At 48.7% G+C, this 25,181-nt stretch overlaps 1 protein-coding gene across 1 annotated transcript; it reads right to left on the minus strand.

The window, feature by feature from the left end:
• Window positions 1–1,097: 1,097 nt before the first annotated feature.
• SLC41A1 (solute carrier family 41 member 1) lies at window positions 1,098–24,118 on the minus strand. Its single transcript, XM_062595017.1, has 11 exons — window positions 24,041–24,118; window positions 22,590–23,805; window positions 15,517–15,624; window positions 11,267–11,338; window positions 10,823–10,967; window positions 10,580–10,726; window positions 9,660–9,807; window positions 9,110–9,189; window positions 7,880–8,014; window positions 6,707–6,855; window positions 1,098–5,002 (listed from the first exon to the last, which is right to left on the minus strand). The coding sequence occupies exons 2-11, from the start codon at window positions 22,965–22,967 to the stop codon at window positions 4,817–4,819; spliced, it is 1,548 nt and encodes a 515-aa protein (XP_062451001.1). The 5' UTR covers window positions 22,968–23,805; window positions 24,041–24,118; the 3' UTR covers window positions 1,098–4,816.
• Window positions 24,119–25,181: the final 1,063 nt, after the last annotated feature.

A 25,181-nucleotide genomic window follows, 5' to 3' on the forward strand; every position in this document is an offset into this window, starting at 1 on the left:
TGCTGCACACTGAGGATGCTGCTCAGCATCCCCCAAACACACAGGACCGCATGTGCTGTACTCCTGCAACACTCAGGCAAACGGATGACGTGGAACAGCGGCCCTCGCTGCAGGCATTGCAACGACAAAGCCAGGGAAGGGCTTTCCAACACACCAAGTGGCTGAAAAACAAACCTGTGCATTTCCTGCTGGGAACTCATGTCTAGCTACCTGCGGCTACCCAAAAGCAAACCAGAAGCTGGCCTCACTAAAAGCTGGCAGGCTATAATCTATCATTTTCATTAATTGTATTTTGCCTGATATACAAAACAATTTTTATTTTCTTACCTCATTCCACTACATATCAGAGAATCTTCTGTGTAAGCTAAGCTGCAAAAACTGAGAGTAGAGAGAAAGAGAACTTCAACCGCAAGAGTGGCTGCACTGCAGACCCATGGAATGAATAGATGGGACATAATCTGTTATTAATTCTGGCAACACAACATGTTTCAAATCAATTATTAAGCCAGAGGCAGCACTTGTATAAGCCACTGCCACAATCTATTAACACAAACACGAGTAGGAAAGTGACCTTCGGCTGCATGCGAACACGTGCCTGCTGGAGCCCCCGCAGCAGGGAGTCACTCCTCTCCCCACTGCCAGGTGGGGCAACGACACACCGAGCCCTTCAGGACCTTCTGCTTCAGGCTTGCAGCCTTGCGCCATGCAATGCCTTGTCCCTGGCAGTTATTTTGCCCTCTTCTGTCATCATGACCAGCAAAATAGAAAGCTCATTCATTTTAGCAGAGGTTGCATCACTATAGGCACAAGGGTCTGATCAGCCATTTCTCAGCAGCTGCTGGGTTCTCTGCAACACATCTTTGGAAACATTAGCAAATTAACCGTGTCCTCAGATTTCAGTGGTCTCTCTCCACTAAGACTGATGAAACATTCCAGCAGAGAACAGGTCCAGAAACAGACAAGAATCAGGCTCCCCAGGAGATTAACTATTTTGTAATACTTCTGAAGTAGGAGATAGGAGATGCAACAATATGCTGTTACGACTAATAACTTCTCATGTGAGGGCCTTATGGAGAAAAGACACCACAAGCCACATAAATAAATGTCATCTTTATTTAACCAAATATAATTTATCAGTTAAGTTGACATCTGTCAATTCAGTTATAGGAACTATAAATAATTAAGACAGTCTTTTTCCTTTAATAAAAAGAGTAAACCAGTATTTTTTTCATTTGCAGTCAGATGTAAAGTAGGCATGCATTTGAGTGCAATTGGTGGAAAAAGTTTTCATCCTTCAATATTCTGAGAATTTAAATTAGATTCTTCCCTGACCTATTTTGCCCCCCACACACATACACACCCTAAACCTTATAAAATTGTACATACAGCATCACCCTAGCAGCATGACACCTCTGAGTCCCTACATCTTACAGATGAGACCACAAGTGGTAGATTCTTTCTAAGGGAATTAGATAGTTAGATGACACCTAAAGACCAGGAGACTTTCCCACATATAAGCTTAAGTGTTAATGGAAGGACATCTCAAATTATTCCTCAACATTAGGCAGAGAAGTCAGGTGAGCAGGAATACTCCAGAAGTCTCTAGGCTAAGACTTCAGTACAGTAGGGTTTGGGGGGATGCAGGCGGTGCTGGTTTGTTTTATGGGGGGTTTTTTTGAGAGGACAATGCCTTGGCCAAATTAGGTTTGTGAGCAGTCAAGTCACCACGGTGAAGAGTATAAAGTTCAGAGCCGATGTCACAAAAGGAAACATTTCAAAGGCAGAAGAGGGAAAGAAAGCCTGACACTACATTAGCAAGGTAGAACGGGGAACTCCATCTGAAAATGCATCACCTGCCCCTCGTAAGATCCCAGAGTCAGTATTCTGACAAGGTAAGAGTCAGATCTCTGTCTCCCAAATTCTACAACCAGTAAAGACGTTAAAAATAGGAATACTTAATATACACATACTGAAACATGACAGGATTCTTCTACAACTTGCAATACAGTGGTCCCTCAGCAATCTGCTCTTGAGTAAGCAGAAGACTGACTGCAGCTTGGTTCAGATGCATCTGTCTGTGTTTTTTCAGAATTAGCTTCCATTAATCCTGAGCTTCCTTTCCAACATGCTTGTCTCCAGAGTAAGGATCAACACTGGAACCAGATCTCTGGGCTCGGACAATACCCAATTTCAGTCTAAATTTGTTCTTGACTTGGATCATAAAAGGGCGCATTCAGCTCAGCCTTTCCTGTTTTTGTGCAAGTGTGTGTGTGGGGAGGGGGGCAGGGAAGGAACAGTTTCTAACAAAACTCTCCTTACCTAAAAACTAAATGGCTGCACTTGCACAGGTCTTTGTAGAACTCAGCTACTTCTTGTATTGTCCAGTGTAACAAACACATCTTCTAACCTGGCCTTATTTCAGATGATCAGCAGGCCCAGCACCACATTGCACCTCTTTCCACCTGAGCACAGAAGCCCAGTGTTGCTGGGACAGAAAGCAAAAGAGACAACAAGCATTGGTTTCAATAAGGCCTGTGTGAGAAATACAGAAGTTAACCTAAATGAGGAAATCAAGCCAATCAAGAATGGTCATGTTCTGCTATGAGGAACACACTTAAGACAAAGAAAAAATGAAGAGGAAAAGCAGCAGCCTACAGGCAACCACAAATTCAGCAGCTTTGGGGTTATACTCTGGAGTTGCAAATAAATAGGACATGCAGTGCGTCCAGAACAGGATCAGAACTGTAGCACTGAGCCACACAGCTAACTAAAATGAGAGCTTGGCTGTTATTTCAGGATCAAGATGCAAGGTGCTACTGTACTGAATACTGCAGGCATCCCCAGAGGTTTGCAAGATACTGGCAGCTTCCCAAGTTTTGCATATTGGAGCACTGAAACTAGGCTCCACACAATATACTGTGTTTTTCCATCCTTCACAGATGTTACGAGCTTCCCCCTACACACTTAAATTATGCACTCAATTTATATTCATACATTAAAGGCGGTTGAATGAAGCTATCTGCTTGAGCATATCATTTAAGCATAGTGTAACAGGCTGAAGTTTCCAAGTCAGTCAGACCTGTTTACACCAAACTGCATCCAGTTTACTGAATCATTTTAGATCCAAATGGGAAAATTAAATAGCGTTAAGTGCCAACAACATTCAGCAAGACCATTTCCAAATGCTGTATTCACACAGCCAGAACAGTTTTTCTCTCATTATGCCACTGCAGGCTGCATGAAAATATTTCCAGTGCGTACTAGCAGGATAACAGAACGCATCTCAGCCGTTACCTAGACGAATAGCACAAAAAGCAGAGGGGAAAGTAACAGAGCAGGGAGCCCTGCACCTGCAGCGTACTTGGCCACTGCTTGCAAGCCAGGCGGTAGTCCTGAGCCCAGATTTCACAAGCTGTATCAAGGGCAAGCAGGTTCCTTTGCTACAGTCCCATACAGAGAGTTGCACTGAACTTCAGGACTCAGACTTCAGAAATCAGGCTGTAGCTGCTAACCTGTTTCCCAGCTAGCACCTACACATACCAGCTACAGCCAATGGCTGAACATGGACATCCTTTTCTAGGAGGCACCGACAGCGTAACATTCCCAGCTTTGCAGCGCCTCAGGCTCAGCTGTGAGCGATAGCTGAACGGCCTCTTCACAGCCACAATGGGCCCTTCAGCAGCACCGTGTAGGGCACCGTGAAAAAATAAGTCTTAACACAAAAAACAGGATCTATTTTTCCACCCATCCTGAACAGGCCGCCATGAAAACAGTGCTCTGCCTATTCCAGTACAGAGGAGAGATTGCCACGTAACAGCCCTGCGCACAAAACCCATTACAGCTCCAGCAAATCTCTGCTTCCTTCAGCTGAGCATTGCCAGGCAGCAGAGGGAGAGTGATGGATGGGGCTAGCTCACAGCCTCCTTAGACAAAGTGTAGAGCATATCCTTTTGCACACAGTAGTAGCTGAACTCAGTCCACAATCACCACCCTCCATCTGCAGATGAAAGATGAGGAGAGACAGAACAAGGAGTTTGTAATTTCTGAGATGCAGATGCTGCAGGATGGTTGGCAAAACAGAGCTATATTTGAGACAGCTTTGTTCTCCAGCCTAAATCTGTAAGCAAAGACCAGCCCACTCACAGCCAGATTTTCAGGGCTCTGCACTCCTCAAGCCTGAGATCACTTGCCTTTCTTGTGGGCACACAGAAAACAAGTGTTTCGCCCTTCTTCACATGTCTTTGCTAGTCCTCTTTTGGAGGGCCGCATGCTTTGGATACTAGGCACAGGACAGGGATTCAGAGAGTGAACACAAGGGAGGAGGGTAACAAGGCAGAGAAGACAGAAGATACCCCATGCCCTCATCCACGAGGTTGTACTTTGCTAGAAGGTGCCTGTTCAGTAAAATAAATCTGAACCTTACCTCCAATATTTAAAACGCTTATGAAGCGAAAAAAAGCAGCCCTTCACCTCTAGTGACTGGGACAGGGTGGACCACCTATATGATCTGACTGATCAGTATCTTCACTGTAGCCTTGGTTTAGACACAACTGCTATGAAATTGCACTTGGTGATTGTCTCTTTACACTTTTTTTTGTCCTTCCTAAAACTAGATTTATATTCTGTACAAACTTGGCTTGAAATATAAACCACATAAAAATTCCCATTGAAAATAATGAGAATCCAGTATCAAAGGTGAAGTCTGAAGAGAGAGAAGGGGAGGAAGCAAAGGAAAGCAAAGGTGTAAGAAAAGAAACAAACAAATGAAAAAAAATGAGGAGGAGAGCTGTCAGAAGGAGAAGAGCAGTGAGGAGAGCTAGTCTCCCACATCAGAGTCCCGGTCACCAATGAGCCAGAGGATATGGAAGCTGAGAGCAAGGAGACCTGTTCCAATCAGGTCCCCAAGTGCTGTCAAGTATGGGATGGAGAAGTTGTCAGGATCGAGGTCCCTGCCCCACATCCAGTGCACCATCCAGTCAGCAATGTACAGAAGAATGAGAACCTGAAAGTCAGAAAGAAAAGAATCAAATCAGCCATGAATCCAGACCTCCTCAATCCCAGTCCTCAAGGTGCATCACATTGGTGCAATTCCAGCTGAGGAGGCCAGTTTGGCCAGTTTTCAGAGATGCAGAACCTCAATCCAGCCAGCAGCTCCATTGCTAGGTCAGAGAACCTTGCTGAGCACTACAATCCAGGCATTTATTGCAGGCTGCATCCTAAAAGCAACGGATGTACAGCATGATGATGAACTTGCAAATTTCAGTGGGCCCCATGGCATGTGAAACCCCTCCATGTCTTTGAAAGACTCTCCTCCCCAACTACCACCCTCAGCTTCACGTCACCGTTAAATTTAGGCTTAGACAAGGAACTCAGCATGCTGGCACCCAAACCCTCCAGCATCTAAATTTGGCATCTCTGTTTCCAAATCGAACTCCAACATGCTTGAAGAGACACGGGGCTAAAGAGGGGATTCAGAAGTGTGGAGGAAACTTGGGAAAGGGACAGCAACATCTGGCTTCCAGGAATAAAAGAACAACTTCCCAGCAGCTGAAACCACCAGAGTGTGATGATCGTCCCCACCTGTTTCAATACAATGAGGAGATCCGTAACAATGTTTAATCAAAGACAAAAGAAATCCACATCCAGTCCTCAGACCCCTCAAGCCTTTGGTCTGAGACAAGCATTTGAAGTGACCAGCAGGACTTTTGCTGCTAATGGCTCTGTTGGTTCCAGGGCTGGGAAGGCCACGCTTGGGACAGCAGCAGCCAGTGCACTGCAGTTCCTTTGCAACCAGTTCCCCTGCCAGCGCTCCCAAGCCTGCAGGCTGCTCACTATAGCGGCTTTGCAGAATGGCTGTGAGCGGAAGCCTCCTCTAAATGCCCAAACACCAAGCAGGAGTTCACAACCTAAATTTAGCCTCCTAGATGACAGCACTCTGCTTTTGCCTCTGATGGATGCTCTGACTCATTTCCTCAAGCTCGCTTCAGATGTTGATTTTAGGGGACACTGAAACAAGCCACAGCTTCCACAAGCAGAAGGGGTGGGGAGTAGGGGGAAGCGTAGCTGGGCTTAGCAGGAAACTCCCTAACCAGTGTTTCTCCCTTCCCTCTGGCACAGGCAGACTCAGGCAAGTGGCTGCTGAGCTTTTGCAGATGCATACCCTGGTCCATGCAAGTCCCTCAGAACAGTCACTACTACAGGTTCACACAGCCTCTGTGAGGAGACTGGGAGCGCTGCATTAGCAGAGCTGCCAGGTCTCTACCCACCCAGGAGAGGCAGGGAACAGGCAGGAAGAGCCCTATGAGGCACTGGCTCCCTGCAAATTCCAGATCTTGTTTTTTTCATCAGTAGTTTTAAAATAGCTATTAACACATAAAAGAGAATTGACTTTTGCTATCAGAGGACTTTAGAAAGACCAAAGATAGATTCAAAATTTGTCAAGAACACGAGGAAGGATGAATTAAGTTGTATGTACAGGTATCAAAGAAAGATTTGTTTAATTTGACACCTGTTCCTTTGACAACTACAACCTACTGGGACTACCTCTCCCCAGCACATAAACCTTCTACATAGGGAACATCGCTGTGACCTCAGCAATCTGTCTACAACTTAACTGGGGGAACAGCTTCCCACCGTTCATGCCCCCTTATTCCAGTCTGAGGGGCGTTACAGCCCCAGAAAGACTCCAGCGAGGTCTGGTGCTTACCTGCAGAAGTGCAGCTGTCATGTAGAAGAGTATGAAAATCAAAGTGAGTGTAGTGTGTCCACCTCGCATGGAGCTTATGGTGTAAAGAAAAACCAAGTGTCCAGGCACTACCAGAAGAAAGAGCACACGAGCAGAGCGGGAATTCACATCTGTTAGGAAAAGAAGAAGGAATTAAAGGTTTAAAGATGCCCAAACACACAGCAACTCTGCAGACCACTTCCTGGGCACCAGGTGACAAGGCAGCAGACTGCGGTCAAATCAAAACCAGGCATCAGCACACTGGACCCTCACCCCCCCCCACTCCCCCAGAGGTGAGCTGGAAGGTGGTACCTTGAAAAACAGGCATCAGAAATGCCCAAGGACACATTGCACTGACAACACTCAGTACAGAGCTTTCAAGAACTTCCTCAGAAGGGCTGAATTTTCTCAGAGCAAATAAAGCAGGGAGGTCTGTCTGTACCTTGTCTGGTGATCAGTTTACTGACAGCTCTCAGATCATCATCTCTCTGTTACCCCCCCTGCTCCTCAAATGCAAATACCTAATGGCTGATACATGTGAACAGAGCCAGATGTGGTCCCTTTCCAGGGACAGCCTTTCCCTGAAGGCCCTAGGCTACAAGTTATCAGGCCTTCTCTAGGTAATTGAGAGAGTAATCTCTGCTCCTGCTCTGTGCTGGAATACAAGTTTGGGCTATTCTGTCACACGACTGCTAAATAACAGAGCCATTAAAAAGCCTTCATCAGTGAAAACTTCCTGCAGCTCTACAGGCCCAGCAGAAATGCAACATTCAAGCAGCCTCAGGGCAGGTTTTAGTGTTCCAGACACATCTGGAAAAGATTTAGAGGGTGGAGGATTTACAGCATTAGACAGAGCATGGGACTTCTGCTCCATGTTTTCCTAATCCAATAGGTTATGTCCTCTCGCATAGCAGCTTTGCCCAACCTTACTGATTATACGATTCTAAAGGTCTGACTGTCTCTAGAGGGCAGGCCAGCCTAGGCCAGGCCAGAAAACTAGCTGCATCCATGATTTGACAGCTGCCTCTGAGCAGACTTCAGTCACTATTTCTGTTGACAGTGTTCCCGTGACTGCCACAGACACATGTTTATCCAGCCATTTGCAGCAGCTGGTGCTGGCAGAACAAAATATATTTCATCTCCCCACTTGAATACCTGAGCTGAAGAAAGTGCTGCAAGGACTGGGGCACTTGCGAGGGGCTGTTTCGGAGCTCTCTCCAGGCATCCCACTCATGTGCAGGTAAGTGGAGATCCGACTAGCCTGCACAGCTACCAGATTGCCACCCACGCCTGCAGATAAGGAGAGAGCAGTAAGATAAATGTCTAAAACACGCTCAAAAAAGGAGCCATTTTCAAAGGCCAACAGACCTGGACCTGCTAGATGCTGGAATCACACAGGACCGTATTTTTGACCCAAATTGCACTTTTGCAGGATGTAAATGGTCAAGACAAAGCACTACAGTGTCCTCCTATGCCTCTTAACAGAATAGACGCAATTCTATTTCTGCAGTTTTGATTGGAAGAAATATGTGGAAAAAAAATCAAAAAATCAACCAAACAAAAAGCCCACCTGAGTCAGCCACCAAAACAGACACAAGAAGTCTGAAGCTACTTTTTTGTATGATGTGTAATGAAATTGTGGAATTAACTCAATTTATTGAAAGGCTGCCAATGCAGAAAGGTGGTTCGCTTGTCCATTAGGCAGAAAGGAATTTCAAAGCTTTATACCAGAAGCAACTAAATTTAAATGACTTTGTGTTGCAAATCTAGATCTTTATGTCACCAGGTGCCACAAGACATAACTCTCAGAAGATGGAGGTCTTTCTCCAGTCAGAAGGAATCAGGAGATGAAGACTATTCTCAGGCACCATCACCCTGGCAAGGTTAGACAGGAAAAGCCTACGAGTGAGTCCCACAGCATCTGCATGATCCTGGCCCAGCAGCCAGGCTGGTCTGCCTTTCCCCACAGCTCAGATTTGAATTACTCAGTAGCTCCCATGCTAGTAGGCTCCCTGCTGGCTTCCTATCCTGGGCTATGTTACATGCCTCACTATGCAGTTCCCAAATCATAGATCAAGCTCAGATAGCCTAAAGGACAGATTCACCAAGAACAAACTAAGGAAAATATTCCAAAGTACACGAGGTCCTGGGATTTGGAAAGCGTATCTTCTCGGCAATAATCTCCCAGGCCAATTAACCCCTCTGGTGAAAGGCTGGCACCAGGGGGAGCCACAGTGCTGTAAAGCTCCAGGCTAAGACCACGTCTCACTAATGATCAAAGACAATCGGGCTCCTAATCCCATCTGAAATAAAGCTCACAGGACAAGTTCACTCTGTCTGCCAAGAACCTCCAAAAGCTGGAATAACAGAGTGGAAAGAACTTACCATTAATAACTGGTGTGAACACAGCTATCCCAGCAAAGTTTGGATCTGAAACCGTTCTGTCCAAAATTAATCCACCAACACTGCAGGGGAAAGATTGAAGAGTTCAGTGAAATAACTCATTAGTAACTCTTTGTTCAGACAAAGCACTACACCATGAAGGTATTCACTGCTGCTGTGTGCACACAGGTGATCTATACACTTATTAACATGCACCTGCACTTGTGGTTGTCGCACATGATTTTAGGTCTCACAGCTGGGGCATATTCCTGGAGCTCCTATTACATGGTAACAGAAGACAGTTTCAGCAGGAGCTATTCCCATTGCTGCCAGAAAGACCAAAGACTAAATCCCTCAACATGTACTTTATTGCAACACAATTATCAGAATTATCTGAATTATCAGACTTTCCATCTCCTGGCAGAGTGAACTGTAGAAGAGGGAGAATGTTTGGCCCTCTCTCTTGTCCAGAGTCCATCAAGGGCTAAGAGCTTGAAAGAGTTGAGAGGGAAAGGTGCTCTTTTTGTCTGAGAACTCTTCCATGCCTTCCTACCTGCTGATAGCCATTGCGATAATGACTGGTTCCCAACCAGAGTACAGCACTTCTCGAGTGGCTGCATTCTTCTTGGCAATGATGATCCAGATGGGCAGCAGAGCTATGAAGAAGGCGCACACTAAAGGATTCACATATGCTTTGCTCTCTGAGGGGAAAACAAGGAGAGGCAACATGTCAAGGAGACAGCCTGCTGCAGAGGGGCAAGGCTAGCTGAGCTCAACAGTCCTGCCTTCAAATTGCCTTCATCCCTAGAACCAAGGGAAACACTAGCAGGGACAGGCAAACTAGACTAGGCCATCCTCAATCCTGGGAGACGTGGCATTTCCTTCTCCTAATGCACTCTCAGAGGCTTTATCAACAGCTCTGAGTGAAATGTCCTCTTCAGTTACTAACTGTTCATTCTGACCTTCTGCTCCTGGGCAAGATCTCCCAGTCTAGCTTCACCATGGGCTGAACCTGGCTGAGTCCTATCTTCTGTAGCCTGACCACTGGGGAAGGAAGGCAGAAGGGAGGGAGGAGAAAAGTGGAGTCTACAGCTGCAGCTCTGCACCGAGGAACTCCCCCAGCTGATGATTACAGCAAAAAGGACTGAAGGCTGCCTTTCCCCACTGCTTTAGCCGTGAGATCAAACCTCTAACACTTGGAAGGAGGCAAACCTCTCCCTTACCACTTTACCTGTTAAGAAGGATGTATGCAAATCACTGCCAAAACTGTCTGCAGTTACAAGTCAATAAGAAGGTCCATTTCCTCCCCTCACCACTTCTGACTAGGTCTTGCTAACTGAGATAGTTTCCAGGCCAGGCATCCTATATATACCCCGAGAACAGTAAGGATAAGAGAACAGGGTGAGGCGTGAGGGAGATGTTGCAGCACATGGAAGGAACAGGGAGAGATAAAAGCCTTTTGTTGCTCCTCACCCAGCTCTTTGTATAAGCCCCAGCTGATTCCTGAAAGCAGAGCCAGGGTGATAAGGTCCCCCAGGCTGGCAGCAATTGGTGTGGCTACATTATCAGGATTGATTCCCATCTTCCTGGATCCAATGATGACCCCAATCATGATCATGCCTACAGCCAAAAAGAGGAAGAAAACAGGATGAGGCCAAGGAGAGACAAACAGTTTAGGAGGAGGTGCACAGAGGATGTGCAGGGTCTCTCTCTTACCCAGAACAAGGGAAGCAATGAAAGCAGTAGCCACGCTGCTGGCACAAAGCAGGACAGCATGGTCAATGCTGAAGTGGCCATCAGGGATCCATCCAAATATCACTGCTGCGATTGAGGCTAGGAAGCCAACCACAGTAGCCTGAACCTGAAAACAGAAGAATTAGGCAGTCACAAAGAAGACAGAGCAAAATGGGCCCAAGATGGGGAAAGAAGGGAACACCACTCAGGGTATGATCCTGGTGGATTGACATCTGGCAGGGAGACACTGAATCTCACCTATGGGATGAATTTTTATGGGAAGATGATTGTGGGACAAGAAGTTTTTCTCCCTAGTAGTCACGCAATAACAAAACCCAGGTATTTAAGCCTTTTGACACTCTTCACCATGGGACTCTCACAACCCACTGGTATTCCCACTTTTTTTCTCCTTTCACATTTTCTTACCTGTATCAGAGCCATGTTCCCTGTTATCATCCTCCAGAGCTCTTTTGGTGTGTCCATTTGGCCAATATTAGCCTGCAAGAAGATACCATAATGTCATTACATACTTAAAAGATTGATGTAATTTTGCACATATTAACAGTCAAATTCCTGCCTTCCACCAATGCAAGTCTGTACTGGAGACAGGAGAGAATAATACCCTCAAATTCTCAGCACTTATGGAAGAACATTTCGGTAGAAGAGATGTGCGTGTATACTCAGGGCACAGCTCTGTAATCTCTTCACAATCTGTGACGTGGTTCTGTGAATGTCATTTGGGCAACATACCCTGAGTGCAAGTGGCAGGACAGCAGATCACCAGACAGGATCCCTCTCCTGCAGCTGAATGGGAAGCAGCCATAATCTTGCAAAGGCAAGAAGATATTCTTTGTCCTCATGCACAGTCATGCACTGCTGCTTATTTACTCATTGACTTCACTTCACTGATGATCAAGTCAAACCTGGCTCAGGCCCAGTTGCGTCATGCTGCTCCCTGGGTCAGCCAGGAGGGAAACAGGGGAGGCAGAGAGTCTCAGGTCAGCTATCTGTGTGCCCTCAGCCCCGGTACAGAGCAAGGCCAGAGTGACATCACATGGGCAGTGGGAGCTGGCAACAAGAACTACCGTTTCAGATAAAAGTTGAGTAAACAAAGCTAATGCCACGTAGAGACCTACTGAGTAGCAGGAAGCAGCCATGGCACACAGGTCATCTGGCATCACGAAAACTGCAGGAGATGCTAATCAGACTAACCAGAACAGATGGAAAGTTACTTTAATTTCTTGGCATACAACCGACTCCCCCCCCAGTTGAATCACTGCAAGTTGCTGGTTATCATGCAGCATAAGGGTTCTGCTCTTCTCCAGCCATTTCTAAGTCTTTAGGAAAACCTGGAGAGAATGGATAGGCAGAGATAGAAGACTGGATACAATCTTATAGTATTAGAAGTTCATGAACATGAAGAAACAGCAAGCTTGTCACCATGAAATCATAAGGGAGAGGCTCAAGAAAACTGAGTCACTGGCTGACAGTGCCAAACTCTCACCTCACCTATCCCCTTCTTCAAACCCATCAGCTAAACAATATAGTAGTAATTTCTGCCTCTCAGGTTTCTTTTCTGATCTCTGCAAAAACAGAAGTACAAATTGTACCGATTTATTGTACAAATAGCAATAAATCAGTCCATCTGTGTTCCTTAGTGCACATGCATTTGAGAGAACTGCCCAGCCACTTCAGTGAGCATTGAAATGCACCCATCTCCAGGCTGAATTTTTCTGGTAAGTTTAGCAGGGAGGAGGAAGGAATGGGGGAAGACGAACAAAAAGTTGACTGTAGAGTAGCATTCAGTACATTCATCACAGGAACTTGAGCTCCATATGAAACCTGACCTTAAAATTCTTGCCACATGGCAATTAGGTTGGGATTAACATAATCTAGCTGTAGTCACTGGCAACAAGATTTTAATCCTTTAACTAATGGGAGAGTTTTGCTTCTTAACTGTGAAAAGAACTTTTGAGGTGCCTTAATGTGGCACTAATTAGAAACCCACAGTCCAAGAAACCATTCCAGGCTGCCTTCCTGTGGAAAGGACACAAGAACCACATCGCAAAGCACTGCTGAGAGAAGGGCTCGCTCCTCACATTTGTGTGTGTTCCTCATGCCGATGAAAAAAATGGACAAGGAGAAAAATGAAAACCAAAGAGGTTGTCTTATCCCACCAGGCACAGATACAAAGAAGTAGTGTGCAAGGCTAGAGAGCAACCCAGGAAGAGGATGCATAGCCTTCCTTCCCATCGGAAAGCAAAGTAGGGGACTTGTACAAGCACTGCCTGGTTGATGGCCAAGCTAACATCGCCCCACAGCAGTCAGCTCAGGGGCAGTAGGAGGCACCACGAGACCAGGCTGGCGCAAGTGTGGCAGCCATTCAGCAGGGACGGGCAGGCGAGCCAGACTGGTGCTCTCTGTGCCAGCATCCTAGTGACCCTGCTGCAGCCACCAGAGCAGATAGGAGAAAGTTTTGCATTCCTGAGACTTTCTGCAGAGTCAAGACAGTCTCATTTCTCTGCCAAGCCTGCCACAGCAATGCTCTGTGCCAGCCCCATGAGGGACGAGGATGGTGAAAACAGAGGTCACAGCAGTACCATGCTGCCTTTGTCCCAGGAGAGCCAAGCACTGACTTGGATAAGCCCATGCTTAGAAAGTGCAAGCTGGCCAGAAACAAGCCAAGGCCAAGAGGGAGAGTGTCCTGTGTCTGGGACCATGAGGATCCTGACATGATCTGAACAATAGGGAATGAACAAAACAAAGAGATTTGTTTCTGTGAATGAAGGGGCAAACAAAGCTAGGCCTGCAACACAAGCTGCAGAGCTCAGCCTCCGTCCCTGCAAGCCCTGGCACAGGAGCACAGCAGGGCCAGGTGCAGCACGAGGCTTCCCGGCAGCTTCGCTCTCCCCAGCAGTGCCTAGAGGAAAGGAGAGGACCAGAGCATGGAGGAGAAGCACTCACAGCCCATGCTCACCTACAGGCAGAGCTGAGCTTAGCTTCTGCCAAGTAATGCTGGCACGGTCATGCCCCAGGCAGCTCAATGCCCAGCTTCTGCAGAGAGCAGCAGCAGAGCAAGGGCTGAATCCAGGATAGGGTGTGTGTGTTTGCGTGCGTGCGTGTAGGGGGTGGTGCGTGAAGGGGGTGTGTGCATGGGGGAGCCCACAGTTAGAAAACACTGCTTGCCTCCCTGCTCCCCAGAGATTGCAGAGCCATTCTCAGACTCTGAGCAGGGAGGACACTAGTCCTCTCCTGTAACCAGTACTCTCCTATGTGCCACTGGTTCAGTGGATTAGGGCAGCATCCCTTAGGATACCTAAAGGGAGCCACAGCATGAAGCACAAGGGGGGCTGCAGGAGACAAAAGGTGGATTAACCGCTCGAAGTGTCATTTCTGCTGCCTTCCAGAAATGCACAGGAACCCTGGCCTCAGGCCTACAAGAAACTACCAGTAAAAAAGAGCCAGAGCTGGCATCACCCCATTGCTTAAGATGGAAGGATGCGAGAGGATCCAGGAGATTGGATGTAGAGAGACTTTCAACTCTTTTCTTTCTGCTGCAGCAATCCACAAGAGAAAGGTTGAGAGGAAATACTACACAACTCTCTGCTAGCTGTGCTGCTGCTACCACCCAGACAGACCACTCTGCATCCCAGTGAACACCTCCCGAGCAGCGCTCTCAGGCCCATGCAGGTCAGCTCCTCTGCTCTCTCAGTGCCAAGTCTGCGCTGCTTGCTGCAAAGGCTGTTTCTCCCAGTAAGTCACTGCACAGTGCCAGCAGAGTTTAAAGCTTGGCAGCAGGCAGCCAACACCCTGCAGATGCAAGATTCAAAGCTATACTCCCATCATGGGATGCCCGATGAAATGTGGAAACATGAGGCATTCACTTGCTATCATGCTCAAGATGAAGGTGCTTTACAGAAGGAAGGATTATTTATTATTGTGCCTGTTAGGAGAGGTTGCCAGTCTCTCTCTAGCCCTGCTTAGCTACCAAGACAAACTGCTGTGTTGTGGCAGGAGTGTTTAAACACAAAGCAATTCATTTACAGCTGGACTAACACAATGTTCTAGGAAACTAACAGAGCCTGTCCCCATCTCTCACAAGGAGCTCACTGTTTCATAGGAAAGAGTGACACTTCTAGAAAGAGCAATGCCTGGCCATGCCTCTCCATCAACTTCAAGAGGCTGTCAATCCACCTAACAGACAGGCAAACTCACCTCCATTTTAGCCTCTGCAGTACAATTCTCTCCAAGCTTTCTTATTTCTTACCTGAACTGAACCTGGCTTGTTTTAACCTGCTTTGAACACTTTGATGGCATGCCTGTGCCCAGCTTCCTCACAAACAAAGATAGATCCAAATACTAAACTGCCAAATCCTTCTCATGCACCATGCCTCCAGGACCATGAGCAGTCATGGCAAGGAAATGAACCTTCAGCAAAGCTTAGGGACTACTGAGCCTTTAAACCTGATCAGTCAAACAAGATGAAGGCACCTTGCAGGAATGCCAAATGCTAAGCTCTCTTTTTCATGGCCACTGCCTTCGCAGGCTCACACACACAAAGGCGGCTTTGCTCGTCTGCCCAGTCACCACACATACATATGCCTTCCTCCCCTGCAACATCCAAAACCAGAAATCAGGTATCTTGTTCTCTTCCCCAACCTGCCCTGGATACTCACAGCTGTAGACAGGCGAGATGCCAGAGTCATCTCCAGGTTCCCCTTCAGGCCCAGTAGTGCAGGTACCAGGATAAACACCTCAGTCACATATTTGAAGACATCCCAATGCTGCAAAGTGAAAAACAAAAACAAAAAAAAAAGTAAAAGAAAAAACAAGAACACACACACGTGGCTGTTAGACACCTTTGCTTGGAATTGAGCATCATTTACTTCACTGCTTTTGTAATCTGGCACTGCCTATGTGGCCCTGAACAGATTACCCAACTCTGCTTCCAGTTCGAGTGCCACACTTAGAGCTTTCCCGTATTTTTAATGTTTTTGACATTTGGAGGACAAAATAGGGAGTAATGAAGGAAGTTTGCTCAATATTTGCACTTTTGGTATAATGAAGCATTGAAGCTTAGTCAGTCTGAGCCTATAGCTATTTCCTACATGTGTGTTTTACAAATGCCTTCTAGAGTAAGGCCCTCCTGTCTCCTGATGCTGCCAGCTCCAAAAGGCAGCCCACCCTGGTCTCTGTTCTCCCTTAACTCACAGAGGACGCACGCACGTCCTCCCTCCCCACGGCACCTACACTGCTCAGGTATGTACTACCTATTCTGGGTCTAGAGACAGGGCAGTTGCCCTGGGCATGAGGCAGAACAGACAGCCACAGTTATTTAGGAAAGAACTGAAGAGTAATTGTAGGGTAAGCAGTCTCACAGCAAAGCTGCTAGCTTCTGGGAAAACATAAAACCACCCCCAAGAAACCTCACAACTGCATAAGCCTCCTTGCCTGATTCTTTATTTTCAAGGGTGTTTTGCAAGAAGTCCAAAATAACTCCTCTGCTTCCCGCATTGCCCTAACTACCACTCTTTAAAGGAAACCAAGCACCGCTGGAATCATGCTTTCAGAAGCTGGCTCTTACTCCAAATGCCTTAACAGTCATGGCTTTCGCTGCTTTCTTCATGCTAACAGCATTACCTGCAACAGGCTCCATCCCTTGCAGCGCTCTCCTGGGCCCAGTACTGGACTGCCAGAGGCTAACTAACCAACAGGATGCGTATTTCTTTCTAGGACAAGGAGTGCAATCAGCCAACACCTTACAGCAAACAAAGCTCTTTCTACCTGCATGAGTAATACCTTCCTGTGGAGAAGGACTTCAGTTATTTTTGTTTATTTTTCCACTCCTTGTTCTGTTTGCCTTCAGCACTGGGACAACAAGAGCCAGCCAATTCCAGTTTCCTGCCAGCTCCTTTGCAACATAGTATTCAAATTGCATTCAGTAGAACAGCTGTTTGAGAACAACTCTGATCACCAGAGGCATGTAAGTGCTTAATATGGATGAACTGAAAGTCCTGGGACCATTTTTCCCCTCAAAGGGAAAAGCTGTTCTCTAGTCACTTCATGAAAATCTCTTAACATTTCCACCAGCTTGGTAACACAAGCTAGCAGTGCTCTCCACCCCGCAGGTGCGTGGATGAAAGCCGTTCAGCTATTTCAGGCATACCCACAAGCCTCTCACTGCCCAAGGACAAGGTTGCTGAGGTCACCCAGTCTCCAGACTCTCATCTCTCCTCGCCATCCAATGAGCAATCCTCTCCCAACTGCTGTGATGGACAGTATCGAGGAAAAAAGCCTTAGCCCAGGCAGCCAGCCTGCTCAGACCACCTAACACACAGCTTGCCTCAGCTCCTGACTCGGGAGACCTTTGCGTTATTGCCAGAGGCGCTCTGAAAGGATTCAGCTCTACTAAAGGTCTGAACAAGCAGTGCAGAGGGTGTCTGATTTCAGCATCTGCTGCAGAGGGGAGTAAGAGAAGGAAGTAGGAGGTAGCAGGGAGAATCAGTCCTGCCCTCTGAAGTATTTTGTTTGACATAGCAGCACATCAGGCTGTGCTTCCTTTAAGGTCACATCTACGAACAGGCGAGCTCTGCTCTCCGTCGTCTCTATTTTTAGGTAGGCCTAGCAGGCATTATGATCATTCTGCTGCCTGCTGTACTGGTGAATCCTTTGCCAGGACTTCCCTTAGCAATATCCAGAATTTGATCACCCAGCGACATGCTTCCACTCCCCAGCAGAACAAGGTGGGTGCCACCAGAATCACTTCATGAAAGGAACATTGTTGTTAGTCTGACCATAGGCTGGAGGCATTCGGTGAGTCTCCTGGTTCTTCCTGCTTCAAGAGATGTGGTAGAGAAAGGATCACGCAACAGCTAACAGAAAACTGCAGTCCTCCCTCACCTTGCTTGTCCTAACCCTGGCTTTTTAAATTAACCTTTAAAGGAGTCTGCACTGCACTGCAAGCTGGTACCAGAAGCTGCTGTAACTGGAGCCTGCTGCAACAGCTCCCTGAGCAAGACAGTGGTGTTCCTAGAGAAGGGGGGGGGGGGAACTCGCCATCTTGGGGAGGGAAAAACAAGAAGATTTCTGCAGACATCAGCAGCTTGCTCACTGCAAAGAGCAGGACCTATGGGCCCCTGCCAACTTTCTTAATATAAGATGTTATACAACACTGGTTTATGGGCATTTAGGTCATCTCGAAGGCCTTCCCGGTTCCTGCAGAGAACAAAGCGCTCTGCAGAGACGTGTGCCCACTGATGCAGCTCCAAGGGGAAAACCAGAGCCAGAGTGTTTGGGGAAGACAAAAAAAAAGTGGGGGGGAAGGGGAACCATTGTAAACTTAGATTCAGGACTCTGAGGTGTTCAAATCCCCTTCCACTTTGTGACAGCCCCTCCAAGAAGCTTGAAGCTGCTTTTGGGAGTGAGGAGGCAGGATCACATAGTAAACAAAATCCTCCAATGCTGTCCAGTCCCTTCCACACCAAACGGAACTCCCCACGCTGGGGAGAGACGGGCCCTGGCCAGTTTTCAGCAGTGTCCTGGAAGAGAATTCAGGGAGGGACATTTCATCTCCAGCACCTCCTCCCTGAACTCTGGGGAGGGAGAGTGGAGAGAAAGTAACAGAGCTAGGTCTCACTTTCTTCAGGGTCACTCGCTACTAAACTGTGGTCTCTCTGAATGCAGGTCTCCTCAGATGCCAGAGCCACCACAGACCTCAGTCTCTCCCACGCAGCACTGGCACGCGAGACCAGACCTCAGCCTGTCAGAGGTTCTGGAAGTAGCACCAGGACCCACATTGTGTTTTGCTTTTTTTTTTTTTTTTTTTTTTTTTTCTTCCCAGGCTCACTATGTTTCAGAAGCTTTGCACCTGCAGACATCTAGGTACTTCCAGGACAACAGCTGTTTCTCAGCCTCTCTCATTTCTCATTTTTGGTCATTACACATGGGGATTAAACCTCACAGATGCAAGCAGCAGTATGGTTTCACTCAGGTTATAGTGGCACAGTGATTCACAGTAGCTCAGCAGAGGGGAAGGAAGTACTAAGGAGGTTAGAGCTATTTACTGCCTTGGCGTGAATAGTTTGCATACTGCATGTCTCTCCTCCAAACACCCTGAAAGCAATCTCACCACAAAGAGTCAAGGAACAAGTGGCTTTAACAACAGAATTTAAGGCCCTGCACTCTCTTGTAGCAAGGGCCAAAATAAACCTGGAAAAAGCCTTGTCTTCAGACATCTAAGCAAGTTTACCAGGGATGTTGCTTCCTCAGCCTGTGAGTCAGGCTGCTGGCTTTCAGGCCAACAGTAAACAGAGTTACTCCAAGATTTCTTTGCTGCATTCACTCCCTCTACAACCAATACGGTGGCTGCTGTCGAGGAAGTGAGAGGACAGCAACCCTCAGTGTTAACACCTTCCACAAGAATTACCAGGGCAGTCCACCAGCCCACATTATTCAGCAGGGTTAGGCACCTTGCCGTGGGTTTGAGCAAACGGTGCTCTGGCCAACAGGACGAAGCGATGGAAAGCAGGCCCAAATCGCTGCAAAGGAGCCCTGCTAAGAAAGGGCTGGGTGGCCAGCTAGGCTCCAGAGTCAGCACACCCAGCTGGCCCTGCTCCGACCCGCCCCACAAAGGATGGTAACACCAAAGAGAGTCAAGAAGAGGAAATAAGCAGATCCCTGCTTCATATGAATTATCATCCATCCCATCCAAAGACTCTCCAGGGAGCAGACAAGTCTGGAAAACAATCATCCAGGGCTCTGTTGCACACAAAAAAGCAGCTGGTACAATCAGATGTCACCTGGCCCAAAGATCTCTCCAATCCCAGAAAGAGCAGAAGCAAATTCCCCTACCGAGAGGTAAATTCATAAGAATACATTAATAGGACAGCACAGCATAAGCCCAGGGCTGCTTGTTTTCACAGTGGGGAGGCCAATTACAGCTAGCCAATTAGTCCATTTGTTCAAGACAGGGGAAATTGAGTGTACGCAGCCCTCCATCCATTGCAAACCATGGCTGCTTCCAAAGCCATGGAACTCCTGTTGTCTCCAGTGCAGAAGCTGCCTCTTCTGCACCTTCTCTCCTTTCCTCCAAGGATCCGAGTCTCTGAGAAGCCTGTTATCAAGATCAGCTCTCCAAATTCTGCAGCCAAGCAAGCTGCAACCACAGGTTTCCCTTCCCCCCTTTTCACCCTATGGCATTTAGATGCCTCATTTAATCCCAAGGCTAAAGGGAGTTAGAGGAGTTGGCAGGACATACTGCATAGCTACATGCTGAGCTGCTGTGGAACAGAGGAATTATGAAGCTTTATTTCTAATGGCCATAAATAAAAGACAGAGGAACACAGCAGTATGCCACAGTATCCCACCCCTGTCCCTCTCCTCCCCTCTGTTCTTTCTGAAAGGGCTGTTCTTTCTCCAGGAGAGACTTTAAGGCTGAGTTCAAAGCATGGGCTCTGAGGAAAAACCAGAAAAGGCATACATGAGTTTACAAGGACCTTGCAAAGGAAAACACTTCTTTTTTTTCTAAGAAAATCACTTCAATAAATCCCTCTATCCTGGATTAATTTAGTGCAGCCTTTTCTGTCCTGAGCCCAAGTGCACAACTCTCTTGCACAACAAGCTGCATCAAGAGAAATAAGGATGACCAGTATGAAAAGGTGTGCAGAAATAGCCATTACAGGGACAAGAGAGCAAAAAAGCTTGATCTCTCACCCATGTAAAAAACCCAACTTATCTAAACATCATGAAGCCTCACCACCTTATTGGCGCATAGATTAGCTTGGAGACAACTGTTGCAGCCAATAGTACAGACAAATGACCAGTGTTTGGCCTTTTCATGCCAAGTACCACAAGGGGTTGTTTGCCCCACTAAAATGAAGGTGCTTCAAGGAAAGCTTTTGGTTGATCACAGCTCTAAAAAGGCTGCCTCCTCTCATGGGAGATTGAGTTTTGTGCCTTACTCACCATCTTGGCCAGGGTATTTGGACAATCCCACACAACCTGTCTTTCAGAGCACAGCAGAAGGGCTTATGCTGCTGATAAGCCAAGACACATGCTTGGAAAACCAGTGCTAAAGACTGGCACAGAAGCCCTGGTCTGTTAATTTACATTTCCCAGATAAAATCTAAGCAAACCAGATGAGTGCCACATTGCCCACCATTCCAGGAGCACTTACAACGCTATTCAAGTTTTAGGCTCAGGTATCTGCAACACTACTTTAAAATCAGAGACACTTTTTTTTTTCTTTTTTTTTTTCCTCCCCAGGGAACATCTTCACTTCCTTTTGGAGCCAGTGTGGAGCAGTCAGAGGCAATGTCAGAGACTGAAAATCAAACACACTTCATGTAACACAGCTCTTGCTACCATTCCTTTAAAGAGGTTCCTGTAAGCTACTGCTTAGCTCCTCCTTGGCTTTGTGGAAAGCTGCTCTCCAGGCAGCTCTTTAAAACCACATTTTTCTGAAAATGCTAACAACATTGTACTTAAATCAGCCTGGTTTCTAAGGCATCTTCTGGATGTGGCCAAGTCCTTGAGGCCAATTCCCTATTAGGGAAAGCAAAAGAACTAATGAGACTGCTTGTCTGGCAATACATCAGTTTCGATCCAGAGGTAACAGCCAGCTGTCCGGCTGGCTTTTCCAAAGGCTCAGCGGCACACGTCTCTCAGGAAGAGCCATTCCATTAGCCCAGTCACTCCTGGGTGCCTCAAGCACACAAGAAGGTACGGGAGAACCCACTCAGCCAGGCTTTGACCTTTAGAGTGAGCCACCATGCAAGTGTCCTGCACCCACCACAACAGGGAATCTGCGCTGGCAGGGACAAGCCAAGCATGCTGAATCAGCTTAGCAAACACCAAAGGTGACACATGGCTTGCGGAACCAGGGCCTGGGATGACTATGGCCATCAACAGGAGAGTGTTTTATTTCAAGTACTTAACAAACAGAGCCATCTCAATTCCCACGCAGGTGCTTTGGCTGCACAAGTGCCAGCTGCTGCCTCCTCCTTTGAGCAGGAGCACGGGTGCTTGCAGCTTCCTCTCCCCTCACTCCAGACATCATAAAGGTCAGGAATCAGTCTCAGCTGCAGCCCTCTCTGGTTCACAAAGTGAAAAGAAAGCAGACTGCAAGACCTTTGCCTGTTCTCTATATACTGGGGGTGGCAAATACATCCCAGGCCTTTGACACAATGACATTGTGGTTCTAGTTCACAGAAACATATCTAAGCTAAATATCTGAGCTGAACTAAAAAGGTGAAGCACAACTTCAGTGCAGGCACCACACTCCTCCTATGCTCAAGTAAGGGCTGGGTCCCTATAACATGAGCCACACAGCTGTGCCAGTCTGGGGACATCTGCAAATGCTGCAGAACAGACGCAGCCTTAGCAACTCGCCCCAGGACCCACGGGACCGCAGCAGCAGCCCTAGGAACGATGATGGTCCTTCCTGCTCCCCCACGGCTCACACGTCAACCATCAGGCCACTGCATCAGGGATCCCTGCTCCAGTTCAGCAATACAAGCTTGGCTAAAGACAGAAGAATACCCAGGAGAAGTGGTTCTCTTCAAAATTTCCCTGACCTCCCCGGTCTACCCCCACCCCAGGCTGCACACAAGGTCTCCTTCCCCTCTCCACCTGCCACCTGCTGTACTAGCTGCAGCATTCAAGTGCCTCTTCACTCAGCTTGAGAGCAAACTGTTGGCTAAAGAAATAAGATTCAGTGCCCAGCCCCACATCAGGGAGGTTTCAGTCCTACCTGCACGATGTCCAGCACCATTCCAGCAGCAACTGTTCCAAAGCCTGCCAGAAGGAAAGGGAAGAGAACCTGGAGCCCAATGGAAAAGGAAGTCTCTTTGAGTGGCAAGGCAGGTTCAGGACCTCGGTCTGTGCTAGTGTCATCACTTTCATTGCTCTGGCTGCCATTTTCCAACAGGGCATCTTCTTCTCGCACTCCTTTGGCATTGGCACGGGACTCCAGCACCACCACTTCCACCCCATCACCATCAGATCCCAGGAACTCCAAGGGCTCCACCAACTGCGTGTGGTCTGGATCAGCACAACAGTCCACAGGCACAATGGGCAGCACAGTCCCGTTGGCCTGGTGGGCCTCCTTGTGCTCTGGCTTGGATGACATGCTGCAGAGAGGCTATCCTGACCCTTGGCTTGGTGGGCCTACAGCCAGCAGCTGTGCCAGAAGAGATCTTCTGCCAGGAGCTTATACAAATGGCCTTTCCAGCATCTAGAGGCCACCTCTTCTACCCCTGCTCGCTTGCTTTTGAGCACAGAGACTGGTCCCACAGCAGAGATCCCCATCAAGCACAACCCAGAACGAGGGACACCAACCACTGAGTGAACAGAGAACACAGGTAGAACTGGGAACTACAGGGAATCTGCTCTAGTTCTCCTCTTTCCAGCACAGTGAGTTACAGCAGCCGCTGAGACGGCACCCAAGCTTCCCGTTGTTGTTGTTGCGTAACAGTTCAGCACATCTTTCTGAGTCTTCTTCCAGCAGCAGGACTGCTGTGACGGAGCACACAGTAAGGCAGGGAGAAAAACAAATGAAGCAAAGAGCAAAGAACAATGCAGGAACCTAAAAATTGGCTTTTAGAAATGATATAGTCCAGAAAAACCCTTCTTACTGCCAGGGCTTTGTCACTCTCTCCTGTGGTACCTTCCTTGCTCAGAACTTATGTCAGAAAGCTCGTGGGGGATTTTACTCTGCTGCAGCCTATTTTGTGCTCTCCGCCAGGAAAGGCAGCAACACCAGCAAGCTCCAGGCGTCAGTGTCGATGTCCTCCTGCTCCTCCAGGGTGGAATTTCTCACTTTAGAGCACGGGGCAACGACAGCTCTTATTTAAAGTAACAGCAAGCTCCCAGTTAAGGTCACTCACGGAGCTGAGCAGGCTGCAGGCGCGAGCTGGCATCTGCAGAGCCTCAGACGCACATGCCACTCTCCAGAACCCGTCTTTCGCCTGAAACATGGGGGGGAGAGGATGGGTTAGGGGGTTCCGCGGCAGCAGGCGCGCTCGCCTGCGGCGCCCGCCCGCCGCGGCTGCACGGCGCGGAGCAGCCAGGCCGCCCGCGCAGCCCGGCGAGGGCTCAGGCGTCCCAGGGCGCCGCCAGCCGCTGGAGCGGGGCCGGTCGAGGCAGCCGCGGCCGCCAGCAGAGCCGCGGCCGGTCCCTTCCTTCCCTCCCGCCGCTACGCACCCGCCACCGCACCGCGCTCCGCTCCGCTCTGCCCCGCCGCCGCCGCCGCGCTGCGCCGGGCCGGGCCGGGCCGGGGGCGGCGCCGGGCCGGGCGGGGGGCGGTGCCGCGCCGCCCTGACATCACCGCCCGCCAATGGCAGCGCGGGCCCGGGCTCCGTGCGGCGCCGCCGTTGGACGGGCGCGCGTGGCGTCACGCGCGGCGGCGGCGGCAGCCCCGCCCCCTGCCGCGGGGGGGCGGGGCTCCGGATCACGTGCCGCCGGGGCGGCCCGCGGGGGCCGGCGCGGGCGCGGGCGCAGCGGCGGCTTCTGCCCGCGGGCGCTGCTCAGGCCCTGGCTCTGCAGAGCAGTGCGAGGTGCCGGCCTTGAGCGGGCTGGCGGGTTTCCTACTGCCCCTTCTTGTTCGCCGCTGCAAGGGGAGCCTCAGCCCGGCCGCCCCCCGGGGACAGGGGTTTAACGAGTCACAGGGAAGGCTGGGAGCAGTCTGTGGTAGCGGGCTTCAGGCAGACCTGGGAACTGAGTTACTATCAGGAAAGACAGCAGTAACACCAGGATTCCCTGGGCAGAGGCAGGGCCATCGCCGCAGGCCGGGGCCACGCGCCCCTTCCCTGCGCTTTCTGAGCACAGAACTTGCCCAGCCGCTGGCTGCCTAACGCTGCTCACAGCAAGCCTGGGGACATCGATCCTCGCTCTTCCCATTTTCTTCTGGGGTAGCCACGTTGTGCAGAGCCGTTGCTAGGTTGCATCTCCACGCGTACACTGACGCATCCATGTGAACGTCGCTCTGCGTGGTATACGGCACCTCTAAACCAGGCACAACGGTCACAAAATACCGCATCCGACCCAACCGCAGACCGGAAAGAAAGAGCCCCGCTGCCTCCTCTAATCCCGGCGCTGTGTTTCTGCCTCTTTCTTTGTGAGGCCTCTTGTGATTGTGTGATCATGTTGGGAATTGGATCAAATCACTGCTACAAATGAAAACTGATTCATCAAGAACTTGCTAAGTTTTCATCCAGATGGTTCCCTGCTAGTGCAAGAAGATGGGAGGAGTGGAAATACAGAGAGGAAGGATATTTCCAGCAGTATCTCTCACTTAGGTCAGCTTAACGTGATTGTGAAACTGCAGCCTAAGGGTATTTTATCA

Source organism: Rhea pennata, chromosome 25 (assembly GCF_028389875.1).
Source record: "Rhea pennata isolate bPtePen1 chromosome 25, bPtePen1.pri, whole genome shotgun sequence".
NCBI lineage: Eukaryota > Metazoa > Chordata > Aves > Rheiformes > Rheidae > Rhea > Rhea pennata.